Source organism: Mandrillus leucophaeus, unplaced genomic scaffold (assembly GCF_000951045.1).
Source record: "Mandrillus leucophaeus isolate KB7577 unplaced genomic scaffold, Mleu.le_1.0 Scaffold65, whole genome shotgun sequence".
Lineage (NCBI taxonomy): Eukaryota > Metazoa > Chordata > Mammalia > Primates > Cercopithecidae > Mandrillus > Mandrillus leucophaeus.
The window spans coordinates 6308456-6325840 of NW_012107030.1; the positions used below are offsets into that span (position 1 = coordinate 6308456).

A 17385-nucleotide genomic window follows, 5' to 3' on the forward strand; every position below is an offset into this window, starting at 1 on the left:
ACTGGTACATCCAGTTCTCTATGTGGGGAGGGGAGCTCGGGACATCAAAGTGCCCAATAATGGGAGGTCCAACTCCCAGAGTGGTGGCCTCCGCTCCCAGCAAGCCAGTGTTCCGTAAGACACCTACATCAAATAGGCACCCCACCCCCTGCCACCCCGAAGCTTCGTAGAAAAGGATAGGGATAGGACGGAACTTTTTTGAGTTAAGCATTTTATTCCATAAAGTTTCCTTCACTTTCAGTGCTGAGAAAGGCAGGATGATGATAATGTTTAAGATCATAGACTCTAGGGCCAGATGGCCTGGGTTTAAATCTGGCCACTGGTACCTTTGAGAAATGTAATCCAAGTTACTTAACTTCTCCCTGCCTTGTTTTATCTTCTCTGTCTAATGGAGACAATGGCAGTGGCTTCCTGATGGGGATATTGCAGGGATTAAAGGAATCAAAATACGTAAAGCTCTTAGAGCCGTGCCTGGTGCAGATTAAGTTCTAGTCAAGTACAAGCTCCTATTCAAATTGCTTTCATTTGTCTGCTGAGCACTTGCAGATGACAAAGCAAACATAAGTGGTAAATTCAGCAGCCAGCACCCTGCCTTTCAAGGCTCTGTGCTCATCGGCGTGGTTGTCTTTCTGTGGTGCAGACCGAGTTCTGCTAGAAATGAACTGTGCCTGTTTCGCCTAATGGGATTCGATGCTGAGTATCAGGATGGCAGGTGGAAGGAAGCACAGGGATTTTTTTCAATTCAGAGCCATGGCTTCCTGGCGTTTCGCCACCTTTCCAAGCCTGGGAGCTGCTGCCCCGAAGCTAGGGTATGTTTGCTGGGCACCAGGAGCAGAAAGCAGCCGCCTGGGAGGAGAGAGCAAGTGCAGCTAGGTCAGGATGCCACAGACGGGCTCCACGTGGCTGGCTTAGTAACTCAATGCCCGTTTTCACTCCCAAGGCAAAGCATAATTACCCAGCCTGGATCAATCTGGAGGCCCCAGTGATTTTTTTTTTTTTCCTGGCAGTAATAAGCTTGTTGGTTCAGGAGACCTGGGGGCTTCCTCCTGATTTTTGCTCTCACTCCCTGCCCATCCCTACCCCACAGGGACTTTTCTCATCATTTTTTAATGACCTCCATCCACCAGCATCTGGGCTCTGCAGAGCATCCTCTCTCTAGGACCACACTCAGCAGCTGCTTTCACTTTTGGTGGAGAAAGGAAGGCAGTGATGCTGAGCTCCTGGCGGATTAGACAGGGCAAGCCTTAAAATAGAAGCTCTTCTATTTTGGTGACTTGGTTGGCAGCATAATGGGGAATGAAAGCTTCGTCTGTTTAGCATCATGGATGGCAGTGGGTTGGTACGATTAGGCCTCCATCGGAGGGGGATCCTGAGTGTGACCGTGTGTGTTCGAATGTGGAAATAGTATGGAAATTGCATGGGGAGTGGCACCTGCTGCCTATTCTCTCTTCCTGACTTCTACTGTTGCCCCTGAAACCTCTGCTCCCAGAGGATCCAGGAGAGAGAGGGAGAGGAGGGAGCAGTGAAGGCAGGGCCTGGAGGGGACAGCCAGAGCTGTCCCCAACACAGTAAGGAGACACAGCTGCCAGCCCCCATTTTGGGGGATGCGCCCTCCTAGTCTGCCTCTTTAAGCATGGGGGAACACAAACGTGGCTCACCAGCATCCTCTAGGTCCCCTTGGAGCAGTCCCTAAAGCCAGAAGACATGTTTCTCCTTTGTCCTCTTCTTACTATTGTTCCTCTTCCTCCTACCAGGACCTCACCATGGATACAGACCTGACGGCAGCAAATGGCAAGAAAGTCAAAGCCCTTGAAATCTTTGCTTATGCCCTGCAGTACTTTAAGGAGCAGGCGCTGAAGGTAGGACCGATAGTTGAGGCCAGCCAGCTGTGTGCTATGCGGTGGCACCCATGCCGGCTGCATGTCTTGGGCTGCTGCACCTGCTGGCCAGGGTAGGAGGCACAGCCTGGAGGGAGAGCGTGGGCTTTGGAGTCAACACAGCAGGATGAACCCTCACACACTGCTGGTGGGAATGTAAAATGGTGTGGCCTCTTTGGAAAACAGTTTGGCAATTCCTGAAAAAGTAAAGCGCAGAGTTACCGTAGGACCCAGCAGCTCCACTCCTGGGTAGATACCTAAGAGAAATGAAAGCAGATGTTCACACACACACGTACATGAATGTACATAGCAACATGATTCATAACTACGAAAAGTGGAAGCAGTCCACACAAACACACGTATACATGAATGTGCACAGCAGCATTATTCACAACGACGAAAATCGGAAAAACTCCACATGCCCCTCCGCTGATGACTGGAGAGACAAAATGTGATCTATCTTGCAATGAATGTTATTCAGCCAGAGCAAGGCCTGAGCTACTGCTATATCCTACCACATGGAGAAACCTTGAAAACGCCATGTGAAGTGAAAGAAGCCAGATACAGACAGCCACATACCGTGTGATTCCATTTGGATGAAATGTCCAGAACGGGCACCTTCCCAGAAACAGAAAGCAGAGGCTTTGTCTGTCAGGGGCTGCGGGGAGTGGGAATAGGAGCGACTGCCGAAGGATATGAGTTTCTTTGGGGGGTGATGAAATTAGGTAATGGGGTTGGTTGTACAACCTTGTGAATACACTAAAGCCCACTGAATTACACACTGTAAAACTGGCAATTTTGTGGTATGGAAATTATATCTCAGTAAAACAAAAAGAAAGGCAGGAAACATACTTAGCAGCTGTACCATTTTGGTCAAGGTACTTAATCTTTCCAAGATCCACTTTCCTAACGGGAGAGTGGGGTGGATCACTGTACCTCACAGGCTGATTGACAGCAAATGGGACTGGGCATGCAGCACCCCGCTTGGAGCTTGGTCTATAGTAGGCACTAGGTATATGGTGGCTGCTGTTTCCGCCCTTCCTCCCCCTCCTCCTCTGTCCCCCCAGACCCCATGGAAGAAGCTAATAGCGTGAGCCCCCTTGGGTCACCCCCACAAAGGTCTGTGGTCATGATGGCCTGAAATGCCAGAAGCATCTAATTTTGAAGTGGAATATGGCTGTCCACTCGTGTCTCCTCCCACAGGCCTGGAGACCAGTAGGTGGGGATCAGATGATTAAAGAGCCCTGATGTTTTGAGCTTTACCCAAAAAGATTTGGGAACTTCAGAAGCATTTGGTATTGTGTGACTACTAAAGGAAATTCAGTGAATTCTAGAAATAGGGTCAGAGGGAGACAGAGGAAGTGAGAACATGGTATTACTTTCATCTATTCAAGTAACTGTTTTTTGAGTGCCTTTAATGTGTGAAATCCTATACAAGCATGGCAGTGTATAAATCAACTCAGTATACAGGAGTGTATGGTCAGGGTCAGAGTGGTGAGGGGGTAACTGTGGGTGCTGGGGGAGGCAGAGATTCTGTCCAGCGGGGAGCGTCATGGAAGGCTCCCTGTAGGAGGTGGATTCGGGGCAGGGTGGGGAGTGGTTGACAGGCAGCAGCTGGAAGGGTGGGTATTTCAAGCTGGTGGAATGGCACAGGCTCAGCTCAGAAGGAAGAAAGCAGCAGACAAACAGCTGTGGGAAGAAAGCAGTTGGGGTGGAAGGAGACTAAGGCTGCGGGATAAAGCCAGGATGCCGTGAGCTCAGGACAAGATAGTGCAGAGCTGCGGATGCCAAGCCAAGGAACTTCTTGGTTAATGGGGAGTCCTCAAAGGATTTCTAATGGGGGAATGAGTAACAGAGCCACCGAGATAGTAGTGGAGTGTTGTATTAGACTGTTCGCATGCTGCTAATAAAGACATACCTGAGATTGGGTAATTTATAAAGGAAAAGGTTTAATGGACTTACAGTTCTACATGCTTGGGGAGGCCTCACAATCATGGTGGACGATGAAGGAAGAACAAAGGAATGTCTTATAGGGCAGCAGGCAAGAGAGCTTGTGCGGGGGAACTCCCCTTTATAAAACCATCAGATCTCGTGAGACTTATTCACTATCGCAAGAACAGTATGGGGGAAACCGCCCCCATGGTTCAGTTATCTCCACCTGGCCCCACCCTTGACATGTGGGATTATTACAATTCAAGGTGAGATTTGGGTGGGGACCGTACAGCCACACCATATCAAGTGTCTTAGTCTATTTTTGTGCTACTGTGACAGAATATCACAAACTGGGAATTTATGAAAAACAGAAATTTATTTCTGATAGTCTGGAGGCTGGGAAGTGCAAGATCAAGGTGCTGGTGGGTTTGGTGTCTGATGAGGGCCCAGTCTCTGCTTCTAAGATGGAGCCTTGAATGCAGCATCCTCTTGCCAGGGGATGTGGATGTGGGGAAGGAACATTGTTCCTCACATGGCAGAAGGCAGAAGAGTGAAAGAGCTCACACACTCCTGAAACCCGCAAGCCTTTTTTTTTTTTAAACGGAGTCTTGCTCTGTTGCTCAGGCTGGAGTGCAGTGGCGTGATCTCGGCTCACCACAACCTCTGCCTCCCAGGTTCAAGCAATTCCCCTACCTCAGCCTCCCAAGTAGCTGGGACTACAGGCGGGTGCCACCATGCCTGGCTAATTTTTGTATTTTTAGTAGAGATGGGGTTTCACTACGTTGGCAAGGCTGGTCTCGAACTCCTGACCTCGTGATCCACCCACTTTGACCACCCAGAGTGCTGGGATTACAGGCGTGAGCCACCACACCCGGCCGCAAGCCCTTTTTATAGCACAAAAATCCATCCCTGAGACCGGAGACATAAACACCTCCCATTAGGCCCCACCACCCACCCAACACAGTTGCACTGGGAGTACATTTCCAACACATGAGTTTTGGGGGACACATTCAGAGCACAGCATAGAGTGAGAGACCCCAGTAATCCCAAGAGCCTGCAGGGTGGAGGTGGGCGGTGTGGAGGCAGCCGACTCATTCTGCAGGTTTGTTTGCAGGGAGAGAGGGAGGCTCTGAGACACAGCCACGGGGTCATTCGGGGAGCAAGGAGGAGGACTGCGACAACCAAGAAGAAAGAGGGCCCACAGGCTGGGAAGGAGTGGGTTCTGGGCAAACAGTATTCCACCAGTAAGGGGACAAGGGGCAGGGAGGGGCCTGGCAGCAAGGTCGTTGTGGGGTCGGGGGAGGAGGCATGGGAGGGGGAAGGGAGGGACTGGTTCGGGAAGGTGACCACAGTCAGAGACAAGCGTCAAGCGTCGTGAAGCCTGCTTGGAACTGGAGAAGGGGTCAGCGCCTTTGTTCCAGGCGGCAAAAGGGCAGAAGGGGAGGGGCACAACGAGGTGGACCCAGGTCTGCCCGAAGAGCGAAGGTTGCAGAGGGACACGCTCCGCACTTGGTGGCCCAGGAGGCCACGTGAGGATGTGTCTGTGGGTGCCGAGGCAGGCGAAGGAGCACAGAGCACAGAGCCCACAGGGGCTCCTGAGTTAGGAGGAGGAGCCATGGGGGCTCAGGGGAAATGTAGGACTCAGAAAGCCCAGGATGTTGGTGCCTTTCAAGTTTGCCAGCAGGAAAGGAGTGAGCAGCCCATCTCAGAAGGGGAGGGAGGAGGTGGAGGGAACGGCCCCAGAAGGTCAAGTGGCCGTGTGGGTGGGTGGTTGTGAACTCCTCAGCTCAGCCAGAGAGGCTCCAGGGAACCTGCTGGCACCTTTCTTTCAAAGGTAGCTCCTCCCAGCAGGGAACACGCCATGAATAAATTCCAGGAGAAAAAGCTGTTTGATGTATAGGAGGAGCTAGACCTTGCCAGGGGCTGGCTGGAGTCAGAGGGAGGGGATTATGGCTTGCTTGGCCGGAATGAGCAAAGGCAGGATATCTACTCAAGTGGGATGTCCGAGAGTCACAGAAATGAAGCCGCCCAGTGGGTCATGAAGGAAAGCCCGTGACAGTGCTTGACACATGAGATAGTCAATTAATGAATGCTGGCGCCTTTCCCTTCCAAGCTGTTCCCTACCCGCTGGGGAACTGACAGCTCCTCTAAACTCTCCAGACAGCTCAAGGAAGCCCATCGTGTGTATTTTGGACCCTTTTCCTTTTAAAGAGTTTAAAATCGCCCGCCTGGTAATGGGCACCATGCTTAGAATCTTCCCGACACACATCATACCCTCACCTGCTTTTTCAAACCCAATGCAGACCTGCAAGGAAACAAAATATAATGATAAAAAATTGGTCCAAAGCAGAGATGTTTTTGGAAAGATGTTTTAAAATAGTTTACTGAATGTACTTAACACTACTGAACTGCACTTAAAACTGGTTAAGGTGATGCATTTTATGGTGTGTATATTTTTTACCATGAAGCATTTTTATTACAAATTTTTAGAAAAAGTAAAGGCAAAAAAAAAAAAATCACTTACTGATCAAAGAGGAAGTTAGTTCGGGGAGAGAGAGGCCGAGCCAAACCCAAGATAACTGTTTGAAACAATAGGAAAAATGAGACACTGTCAGGAATTCTTTTTGTTTGTTTTTCTATCAGTCTATTAATCTTTCTTCTGTCTCCAGAGCTGATTTAGACACAGAAGTGCCTTGGTGTGTGTTTGGGTTTGATTACACATTTGTCTGGTGAATGTGGCAAGGGGAAAAGAAAGGAAGGAAAGAGCTAGCATTTATCAGAGGTCTTTGGGCCAGACATTCCTCATGTGTTTTCATTTAATCTTGCCAGTAATGCTGTGGGTTAGTTTTATAATCTCCATGCACAGATGGGAATACTGAGTCTAAGAAGTCCTCCAGCAACATATTTTGTCTGTGTGAACCAGGTGGAAACCTCTGAGGCTTCTGCTCAGCCCATTTATCAGCATGTCTCAGTGATGTGGTTTAACCTTAACCAAAAGTGAAGGGCCGCATGGTTCTTGATGAGGTCATATCATTCATAGCCTTCCCTTCCTGTTGGGAAAACTCCCCTGAAAATGCTGGCCTTGCATAAGGTAGATGACAATGATGATAGCTGGCACTAGCTGGTAAGCATCACTGTGGACCAGGCACTGTTTAGCTATGGGACCACATGTCATAACGCAGACCTTCGCGGAATCAAGATAGACTACTAGCCAACATGAATATTACTGCTAGCCAATGTGAATATTATATAGTACTATAAGTGTTTAACTGTACATAGCACATATTTATGTACACCCACAAATCATCCTTGCAAACATGCTTACAAGCAAGAACTATCATGGCTCAACCAACTGTAGAACATAATACCAACAGCCAAAAACCAAGCTCTTCCCCAAGGATACCAACCAACACTATCATTCATTTATCGTACATAGTACGATAGACTAGACTCTGGGTCTCAATTTTGGCTCTGCTACTTTCTAACTGTACAGTGGTCAAAAAGGTACTAAGCATATCAAAGTCTCAGTATCCCCATTTGTAGGAAAGGGGCACAGTGAGAATCCCTTTCTAACAGGATTCTTCACCGGATGAATAGAGACAAGGTATGCAAAGTGCTTAATAAGGTGGCAGATACACGCTAAGCACTCAGTAACTATAGCTCTCCATAAATCATCAATCCTCTCAACAATCTTGGGAGCTAGGCATTATCCCCACTGCACAGATATGGAAACTGAGGCCCGAGAGGTTGTCACTTGTCCAAAGTCACATGATTAGGAAGGGGCCAAAGGGATTTCCTCTGATCCTCCTCTCTCCAGCCCACGGTCGCATTCAGTGAGGGAAAGGGGCTAGAGCTCCCTGCTTGCTGAATATTCAGGAAACAGATCTTTGCTCTCTGATGCTGATAAGTTTGGGGGGGCCCTGAAACTGGCTCCTGAAGAGCTTTGGCGGGAAGCCTGGATTCAGTGAAGCTACAGGAGGCTGCCCCAGGGACCAGCTGCCACTTGACCTGTTGCATTTCTTTCCCTTGGCTTCAGGAGCTAAGTGACCAGGCGGGTTCGGAGTTCGAGAACTCTGATGTCAGATGGGTCATCACGGTGCCTGCCATCTGGAAGCAGCCGGCCAAGCAGTTCATGAGACAAGCTGCCTACCAGGTGAGGGTGGGGTCAGGGTGGGTGGAAGCCGGAGGAGAAGGACCCAAGATGCCCAGGGTAGTGACTGTAGCCCCGCCCAGGTACCTCCCACATTCACTGGCCTCCATGGGAGGCAGCAAGGAGGCTCCCCTAGGCAGGGTGGGGGCTGGGAGACAAGGAACCTTCCCATTCCTCAGCTTCCTCCTGGGGGAGCAATGGGGGTCAGTCCCACAACAAGAGCTGGGTTCAGTTTCCTTCCTGGCTTTCTACATTTCCAGGTCATGTTTCTACTGCGGAGTCTCCAGGGCTAGGATTTCAAAGCTGTGGCTCAGAGACATTTCTCTGTGGGTGAAATGAAGTGAGAATCTTAAGGGAAAGGCTTGGGAAACAGGAATATTTGAATAAGAAAGCAAGCAAGCCAAGGCCATTGGCTGAGAATCAGGCATTGCAGCTTGGCGTGGAGGCTGAAAACTGCATGTCTGCTGCAGCAAAGAAAGGACGTGTGATTGTTCCCTGCACGCTTCACTCAGCAGGGGCTGAGTGGGAGATGGCAGACCCCTGCAGAGGGCAGCGGCATGGCCAAGGGGCATACCAGGCACAGGCGCTTGTTGGCCAGGGATACAGATGCTTCAGTGCCAGTGGCCACCCCATCCCTGTGGGCACTGGGGGGCGGCTGCCGTGAGGGTCTGGCTTCGAGGCAGGAATGGCGGGCCATGCTCACCTGTTGTTATGGTCCCCAGGACAGGACAGAGCTGGCTCCTGTTGCACTTAAGCCCCTGGGCGTATGAACACCCATGCCTGGGGCCTGGGTCAGCTCTCTGTGTGTTGAGAGTCAGTTTTCTGAGTCTTCAGCTGAGGCTGGGTTGTGTGGCAAGTCACCAGAGTCATTAGATGTCCCCTCCCCACTGTCATGCCTCTCAGGAAGCATCCTGCCCACCTTTTCCAGGAGTCGTACCTCTGATTTTGTTTTTGACCCGCAGAGTCAACCCGGAGCCCCAGCATAGTTAATGGCCATGGGAACCTCAGCATCATGAATTGTATTCAGCGCTCACTCAGAAGGCTTGACTCCAAGTAGCACGCAGTTCAACTTGCATGCAGTCAAGGGCGAGGAGTCCCCTCCCTGCACTCTCTCCCCTTCCCCAGGCTGCTTCCCGTGCACTCCCCTGCCTCCGTGCAGCGTGAGAATCTGGCTCAGTGTATGTACCTGCCAAAAATAGATCTGTTTTTATAGGGATGAAGGAAGAGGGTGGAAGCTCCAAAGAGAGGCAAGCTCTTTTAAAACGGAAGAACAAAATGCAGTTTAGCCATTCACAGAAGCCCTGGGCATCACGGAGCACAACCTCCATAGTGTCAACCTTCTGGCAGGGCCCGGAAATGGGGCATCGGGACACAACTGTCTGCAGAGACGCTGCTCTGCTCGGCGTTCTGAGCTTTTCCCAGGGAGAATATTCAAGATTCATGGTTTTGACTCTTTTCCCAGCCCACAGGAAGACTTCAGCAACAAATGTGTGACCCACAAAAAGGTCATTCTTATTTATAGCCTGAAAAAAAAAAAGAGAGGTGCAGTGGCTGGTAAATTTGTCAGGGGAGTTTGAGCCCTGGGCTGACTCTTCCAAGAGGTGGGACAGGAGGCGTGGGGCCCTTACACTGGGGAGTCACAAAGGGGGACACCAAGTCCCTGGGGGTTGGTGGAATCAAATAGGTGCCTCAGGAGAGAAAAGGGCCTGCAGCTCTTGGGTGAGGACAGATGTGAGCTGTGTTTATGAATGTGGGGAATTTGCTTTCAGAAGTCCAGAGACATGCTGTTTCCTCGAGGCTGGCTGACTTTGGTACAGTGTTTTTGCAGCTTCGTTTTTGATCCTTTGCAGTTCTGATTTGATACTTGCGTTCCATTGACAGCCGCTGAGTGGATTTAAAGATGGCAGCAATCATTCAATTGTTTTTTGTTCATGCATTTATTTATTCATTAAACAGACCTATACTAGAGTGTATAGACCTAACAGACCTAAACAGACCCATCTCTGTGTCAGGACTGTGGTGGGCACTGGGTTCTATACCCAACCAAGGCAGGGGTCCAGCTCTTGGGTTGCTCACAGCCAAATGGTTCACTGACACCTTCCATACTTGTGGGTTAGGGAGAGGGGTGTACTGGGAAGCACAGTTGCTTTGCAGACATTGCTGCAGTCTCTTTACCTGTCTTCTGGAGAGTCTTAGGACAAAGTGGAAATGAAATTTGCAACTCTATGAGCAAAATGAACATCTCTCTACTCTCTCTCCATCCCCCATTATTATACAGAATAAGAAAGATGATGATTAATTTTATATGCCAACTTGACTAGGCCGTAGGATGCTCAGATATTTAGTCAGTCATCATTCTGAGTGTTCCTGTGATAAAATTCAACATTTAAATCAATAAACTGAGCAAAGTGGATGGCCCTCCTTGAGGAAGGTGGGCCTCATCTAATCAGTTGAAGGCCCGAATGGAGCAAAAGACTGACCCTCCCAAGTAAAAGGGAGTTCCTCCTGCATGACTGCCTTTGAGCTGGGTCATTGTTTGTTTGTTTGTTTGTTTTTTCCCTGCCTTTGGACTCAAACATTGACTGTTCCTGGGTCTCAAGCCTGCCAGCCTATACCGTGGGTTCTCCTGGGTCTCCAGCTTGCTGGCTGCCGATCTTGGAACTTCTCAGCCTCTATAATTGCATAAGCCAAGTCCTTATAATTATTTATCTGTCTGTCTGTGTGTCTGTATGCCCTACTGGCCTACTGGTTCTGTTTCTCTGGAGAACCCCGACCAATACAGTGTCCGAGCACAGAACATAGTTCTCAGCCTAGCAGCTTCTGCGAGTACCCACCAGGCACCCGTGTATGTGAAAGGTATTGAATCAGGTGGACGTCTGTCTCCTTCTGCAAGGCGGTGGCTGCCTACCGATCCTTCTACGCAAAGTGCATCCCATCCCGTGGGCCCGACTTCAGGCAGGAGAGCTGGAAGGATGAGGTAGAGTGGCTACTCCAGTAGGACAGTTGGAGAACTGGCCACGTCTACTCTGCTTGCGTGGGGAAAATGGAGCCCATCCTTCCAGGCTTATCAGAAGCCTCCTGAGCACAGGTTTGTGGGGCAGTGCTGGGGGCTGAACTTGAACCTCCCACCTGTCAGGTGGAGGAGAAAGCAGCCTGGAAGCAGAGCTGGGAGATGGTGTGAGGAGCAGGTCTGGAGTTCTGGGGCCTCCACTGGGGCAGGCTATGGCTCACTCGCTGCCCGTAAAGGCCGCAGAGAGGGTGCGCAGATGCAGTTTCCTCAGAGAAACTCCAGAAACTCACCTTGTGTTGAGTGCTTGTTGAAAAGATGGGTTAAACCTTTATCTTTTGTCATTCCCGGACTCAAGCCGTCTTTACACCCTTTAAGAGCATTCAGTGAAAAGACAGTAACAGAAAGAACAGCTGATCCCTCTTCTGAGGCCTTTAGAAAAGACTTAGAACCGGAGACTGTTCTGAAGCTGATGGGGATTGTGGATAGGAAATAGTCCAGTTTATTTCTAAGGGCATTTTGCCTAAAATGTGTAACTCTAGTAGGCTCCGGAAACCTGTTAAATAAATGCTGCTCCCGTATGTACAATGATCTCATCTAACATGGAGACGCAGCTTCTTCTGCCTCCCTTTCTGAACCAGCTGCGGTGAAAAATGGTCATCAGGAAAACAAAATAGCGTAACACCCCGAACTGCTGCAGCTGTAGCCTTTTTGTAGCCTGACCACAGACCCGCAGAGCACTTAACTGATCTGGCCATTTTTTTCTCAGCTGTGGACACAGTGGCAGATTCTCCTGGCTGATTGCAAGGCGGAGGAGCAGAGTAGTTGGTGTAAACACCACCTGCTCCCCTCCTGAGTCTCCCTGGAGTGTGGTTTTCTCACGTGCTTCTCCTGAGTGAAACTCGTGATCACAGAGGAAGGCTCGAAAAAGCTACCACGATGGTGCTCCTGCAGCCCCGAATTCTTGGCGGAGTCAAATGGGGCAGCATATGCTCTTGGTTCAGATACTTCCTGTATGTAGAATCCATCCCCAGGTCATGTCTGTGGAATGCAGGGATGAGGGCCAGGAAACTGCAGAAAAAAGGCTGGCTGGAGGGCTGGGGGGTCCATTCGTTCGGCAGCTACCTCCTGAACACCTACTGTGTGCTCTGGGGCAAGAAGAACTGAGCGTTGCCGTTAGAAAATCCACCATCCTGCGGGAGAGGCTACGTGTGTCTGCATTGTTAGTAACAGGGGTGTCCAATATTTTGGCTTCCCTGGGCCACATTGGAAGAGGAAGGAATGTCTTGGGTCACACATTAAATACACTAACACTAATGATAGCTGATGAGCTAAAAAAAATCGCAAAAAAAAAAAAAATCTCATCATGTTTTAAGAAAGCTTACAAGTTCGTGTTGGGCTGTATCTAAAGTCGTCCCGGCCTGTGGGCCATGGGTTGGACAAGCTTGGTGTATAGGACTGGAGACTGACTATGTTAAGTGCTTATCCGGGGCCCCAGTGGAGGGAGGGCTTACGCGGGAGTAGTAACCATGAGGTACCTTCTCCGAAGGCAGAATTAGCAAAGACAGAAAGAGTGTTCTGCAGCTGCAGTTGACCTGGCGTGATCCCAGGCAAACAGACCCATAGGTTTGCTGAGGGCTGCCAGATGGAGGGCTTCTGTGGAGGGTGGCTGCAAGTGTTAATGCAGAAACAAAGCTTGCACTTCCAGGCGTTGGGTCTTCCTGCCCAGAGAGAAAGGTGGATTTTTGAGAACCTGGGCAATGCTTTAGCATTTCCTCCTTTCCTCGGAGTCCGCAGCAGCTCTGGGACTCCTGGGGAGATTAAATTTGTGCAGAGTCTGCTGCCTCTTCTCACCTTCCTTCTCAGCTCTCTTCTGTGACCTCCATGGGAGTTTGTGGGTGGGACACAGCCCCTCACTGGACAGGAGCTGGTGGAAGCAAAGCAGTGTGGTTACTTGGTCCTGGGCCTCCCGGACACTGTCTGGACCCGTGACCTTGCCTTTTCCTCCCGTTGGGAGTGGGGTTCTCTTCACCTTCGCTTCCTGCCTGCATCCTCTTCCTGGTACAGTGGGGAACCCCCTGTGGAAACAGGCCAAAGCTTTTGCTGTGGAGCTGAGGCCAGCCCAGCTGGAGAGGGACAGATGAAAGGCCTCCCCTGAGGGGGCCAGCCCAAGCTATTTTCCACAGACGTGGGGCAGCCTGAGTGTCTTCAGGATGTGAGAGTGTCCTGGGCGGAGGACAGTTCTGTTGGATTGTCAGTTGCACACAGGCACACTCGGATGCCCTCGAGTTGTAGAATTTTACACAGGGCTCTTCACCCCTCTGGACTGCTGGATCTAATTTTCCAAATAAAGATTTCCCATCTAAGTCAGAGTTCCTGCTCAATTTCAGGGGTAGTGTGGGTAGAGAGATGGGGGCAGAGCTTACGGTGTGGGAAGAGAGATGGGGGCAGAGCTTACGGTGTGGGAAGAGGGATGAAGGGTGGAGGTTATGGTGTGGGAAGAGGGATGAGGGGCAGAGCTTATGGTGTGGGAAGAAGGATGAGGGTGGAGCTTACAGTTTGGGAAGAGGGATGAGGGGCACAGCTTATCGTGTGGAAAGAGGGATAGGGTGGGGCTTATGGTGTGAGAAGAAGGATGGGGGTGGAGCTTATGGTGTTGGAAGAGGGGGCAAGGGGCAGAGCTTATGATGTGAGAAGAAGGATGGGGGTGGAGCTTATGGTGTGAGAAGAAGGATGGGGGTGGAGCTTATGGTGTGAGAAGAAGGATGGGGGTGGAGCTTATGGTGTGAGAAGAAGGATGGGGGTGGAGCTTATGGTGTGAGAAGAAGGATGGGGTGGAGCTTATGGTGTGGGAAGAGGGGGCAAGGGGCAGAGCTTATGGCGCCCTTTCTCCCTTCCCATCCCTGTCCCTGCTGCCGTGGCCCAGGCCCATCTTGCTTTTTCTGGCCCTTCAGGGGGCCTCACTACCGCAAGTCCCACCCGGCAGGCTGACATCCCAGTGGGATGTGGTAACCGTAATGTAGCGTCTGGGTCTTTACCTTTCTTCCCTCACACCAACTCCCTGGGCTCCACTCATGCGTCTGCCCCCGCCCTCAGTTTATTTTCAGGTTTGAACTTTGGAGGAGAATTGTATATATACAGGCCTGGCAGCTTATTTGCAGCAAGTTGGCGCTTCTTCCTCACCCCGCTTTGTGGAAGCTTCCCCCTTGGAGCTTCTATTCTCCTGGGAGGTCCTTGACTCCACAAGCTACAGGATAGAAGAATCTGCACAGGAGCTGTCCCTCGGAAGGGGTCCTCTTGGTCTTACTTGGGATTTCTTCCTCCTGGCCCCTTGGGATCCAGGCTCAGCGGTTTCACCTTTCCCGGGGGCACTGCACGTGTGACAGCCACATCCTCTTTCACTTTAACCGCCAGCCACGTTTGTGCCAAGGATGTCTAATGTGACCCTGTGTGGGTGAAGCTGGGGAGGGGGGACTTTTACTTGCTTGAATAGGGGGCAGTGGGAAATCCTGTAACGCACCTGAGTCAGGGCCCTGCTGACCGATGTCGCCTAAGGGCAGATCCAGCCTCTCTGACCCACGGGCTGAGCTGATGGGCATGGATGCCGCCCGGGTGGTTGGCCGTAGCGGAGGGTACTAGGTGATGGGAAGAGGGTTCGCCGTGGACAGTGCAGGACACGAGAGTGGTGGTTCTTATCTGGTTTTATAAAGTCAGCTTTCCAAATATGGTTCTGCCATTTTGAGGCATTTGGTATTTATAGAGTGAAGATGTTCAGTCACCTGCCTGCTGGTAGTATCAGTTTTAGCGCTGAAAGTCTCACATGCCAGGAAATCCCTCTATCCTGGGCAAACTGGGACAGTGGGCCACCCTCCCTCTCTTTCCACATAAAGTGAAGGAGTTGACAAATAGCCCTGAAGGTCCTTTGCATTCTTTTATTGTTGTTGTTGAAATGGAGTTTACTCTTGTTGCCCAGGCTGGGGTGCAGTGGCACCGTCTCGGCTCACTGCAACCTCCGCCTCCCGGATTCAAGCAATTCTCCTGCCTCAGCCTCCCGAGTAGCTGGGATTACAGGCGCCCCCTGTATGCCCAGCTATTTTTGTGTGTGTGTATTTTTAGTAGAGACGGGGTTTCACCTTATTGGTCAGGCTGGTCTTGAACTCTTGACCTCAGGTGATCTGCCTGCCTTGGCCTCCCAAAGTGCTGGGATTACAGGTGTGAGCCACCGCACCTGGCCACTTTGCTTTCTTAATTCCTGAAAATCCCCTTCCCTCCTTGCCTCATAATTGGACCTCCCAAGCCCCTCTGCCCATGATGAGGCTGGCTTCCCCTGGTGAGAGGTTATTTGTGCGTGTGTGACATTAGGAGACCTTCTGAACCTGGTCTGCAAGAAGAATGCACTAAACCCCAGGGGTCTGCTATACAACTCGAGGCCTTCCTCCCAGTAGGAATGGTATGAAGGCAGCAGCCCAAGATTCCTAAGAAACGGCAGAAAGTCAGCAGCATGGCAGTGGCAGGGATGAAGTGTGCTTCCGTGGTCAGCTGGGCTGGCAACCGAGGACATCCGTGTGCCTGAATGGTTTCCAGAAGCACGTGGGGCCTCCTGCTGCAGTTCAAGGCCATGAGAGGTGCCAGGGAGCTGGTTAGAGGCCCAGCCAGGCTGTTTCTCTGAGCATCCTCAGAAGAGTTATCCCAGGGCTTCCTGGGCTGGCCCTTCTGAAGGCCCACAGGAGTGGTGACTGGGACAGGTCAGATGTCACAGAGCAGAAGCATTTCTGCCTACTACAGGCTAAGGCCCCAAATGTCTGCAGATGGAAGCCACAGATGAGAACTTGGGGATCAGATTATTAAAGGAATATTTATCACCATATGTGATATATGTGTATAATAAAACTATTAAAGGGTGGCGGCTTTGAATAAGATACCTGCTTGCTGACTCAACTGTACTCTAGAAAATGAGGGACTATATGGGATTCCAGGGGGGGCTTCCTCCTGGAGCCACTGCTCATCTGACACCCCCAGTAGGCAAATCTCAGGGACCTTCCTAGCGCTCTGGAGATAACAGGTCGGTTACCCAGATAGCAAAATCAAATGCTTGCGTTGCTGAGGCCCAGCCATGGTCTGTTTCCAAGGCCACCAAACAGGGGTTTGCTCCGATTTGGTCAGACCATGTGATATATTACAACTGAGAACAGATCACCTGCCTCCCACCCTGTGATGGTTTGGAAAGTTTTGGGGTCTCTGCAACTCCGTGCCTCCACCACCGGAGCGTGGAAGCCCGTGTACATCCTACAGTCCGTATTCCCCCTGCCTCTCCCCATGGTGCTGCTCAGCTGTGAACCAAGCAGGCCCCAAGGGCAAGAGGCCCCCAGCCAGAGCTCCTGGCGTTTCCCCAGGGTGCCTGTACATTTTCTTTGGCCACCCTGGGGTGTTGGGATATCTGGCCTGGGGCCCAGTACCGAGGCACCCCGACATGACACTGTGCAGAGGACTGTGTAGAGAATGTCCCACAGAAGCACAGCACGAATGCACCCTCCTTAGGGATGTCACCCCAGGCATGGGTTTCCTGTGAGCAGGCCGGCCCGGGGGGCCCTGGGTCCTAGCCTCTGTTTCTGTCTTCCAGGCAGGCCTGGTCTCGCCTGAGAACTCGGAGCAGCTCATCATTGCCTTGGAGCCTGAGGCGGCCTCTATCTACTGCCGAAAGCTGCGGCTACACCAGATGATTGAGCTGAGCAGCAAGGCAGCCGTCAATGGGTACAGCGGCAGTGACACAGTAGGAGCTGGGTTTACACAGGGTACCTCTGCTCTCTCTCTCCCCCTCCTGCTCTCCTTCCCTCCCAAGCCCTGGGTGTCTCTCTCCCTCTGATGATTTTAAAGGCACTTAGTGTCAATGAAGAATCAGGATACTCCAGGAGGAGGTGGGCTTTAAGCACCTCTCTGCTCAGCCCCCCTACCTGGCCCCTCCAAGGACCCCCATAAATGGAGGCATGGTTACCCTGGTTCATCATCCACCAAGTGCCTGGGGACGGGGAGCTTCTCTCTGAGAACCTGAGGGTAGCCTGAGAGCAGTTCTTGGCCTTGCATTGTACTAGGCTCTTAATCTTTCTTGTGTATTAACAGATTCTTAATCTAATTCCATTGCCTGTTATTAATTCTCCATTAAGACTGTTGATTTATTGCTGACTCACTCATTGGGCTGCTTCATGTGTGATGAGCTCATTATGTGTCTTCGCTGAGAGTTTAAAATGCAGATGAAAGCAGCTGACTTTCCTGACCTAGGTGATGCTCGCTTAGCTGTGGGAAGGAGCACTGCCTTAGGGAGACTCAGGCTGGGGTTTTAAAAAGCTTTTTCTCTTTAATAATCACCTGCAGGCAAGTGGGTCATGGCCTTGGTCATGGAACTTGGTTCCCTGGTATCCAGG

At 51.0% G+C, this 17385-nt stretch overlaps 1 protein-coding gene across 2 annotated transcripts in view; it reads left to right on the plus strand.

The window, feature by feature from the left end:
* HSPA12A (heat shock 70kDa protein 12A) overlaps positions 1-17385 on the plus strand; it is a 194121-nt gene that overhangs the window by 162758 nt on the left and 13978 nt on the right. For both annotated transcript variants that reach the window (XM_012001119.1, XM_012001118.1), the window contains 3 exons: positions 1755-1859; positions 7846-7962; positions 16587-16758. In XM_012001119.1, the coding sequence (XP_011856509.1) occupies positions 1755-1859; positions 7846-7962; positions 16587-16758 (394 nt within the window). The remainder of the gene's footprint in view (positions 1-1754; positions 1860-7845; positions 7963-16586; positions 16759-17385) is intronic.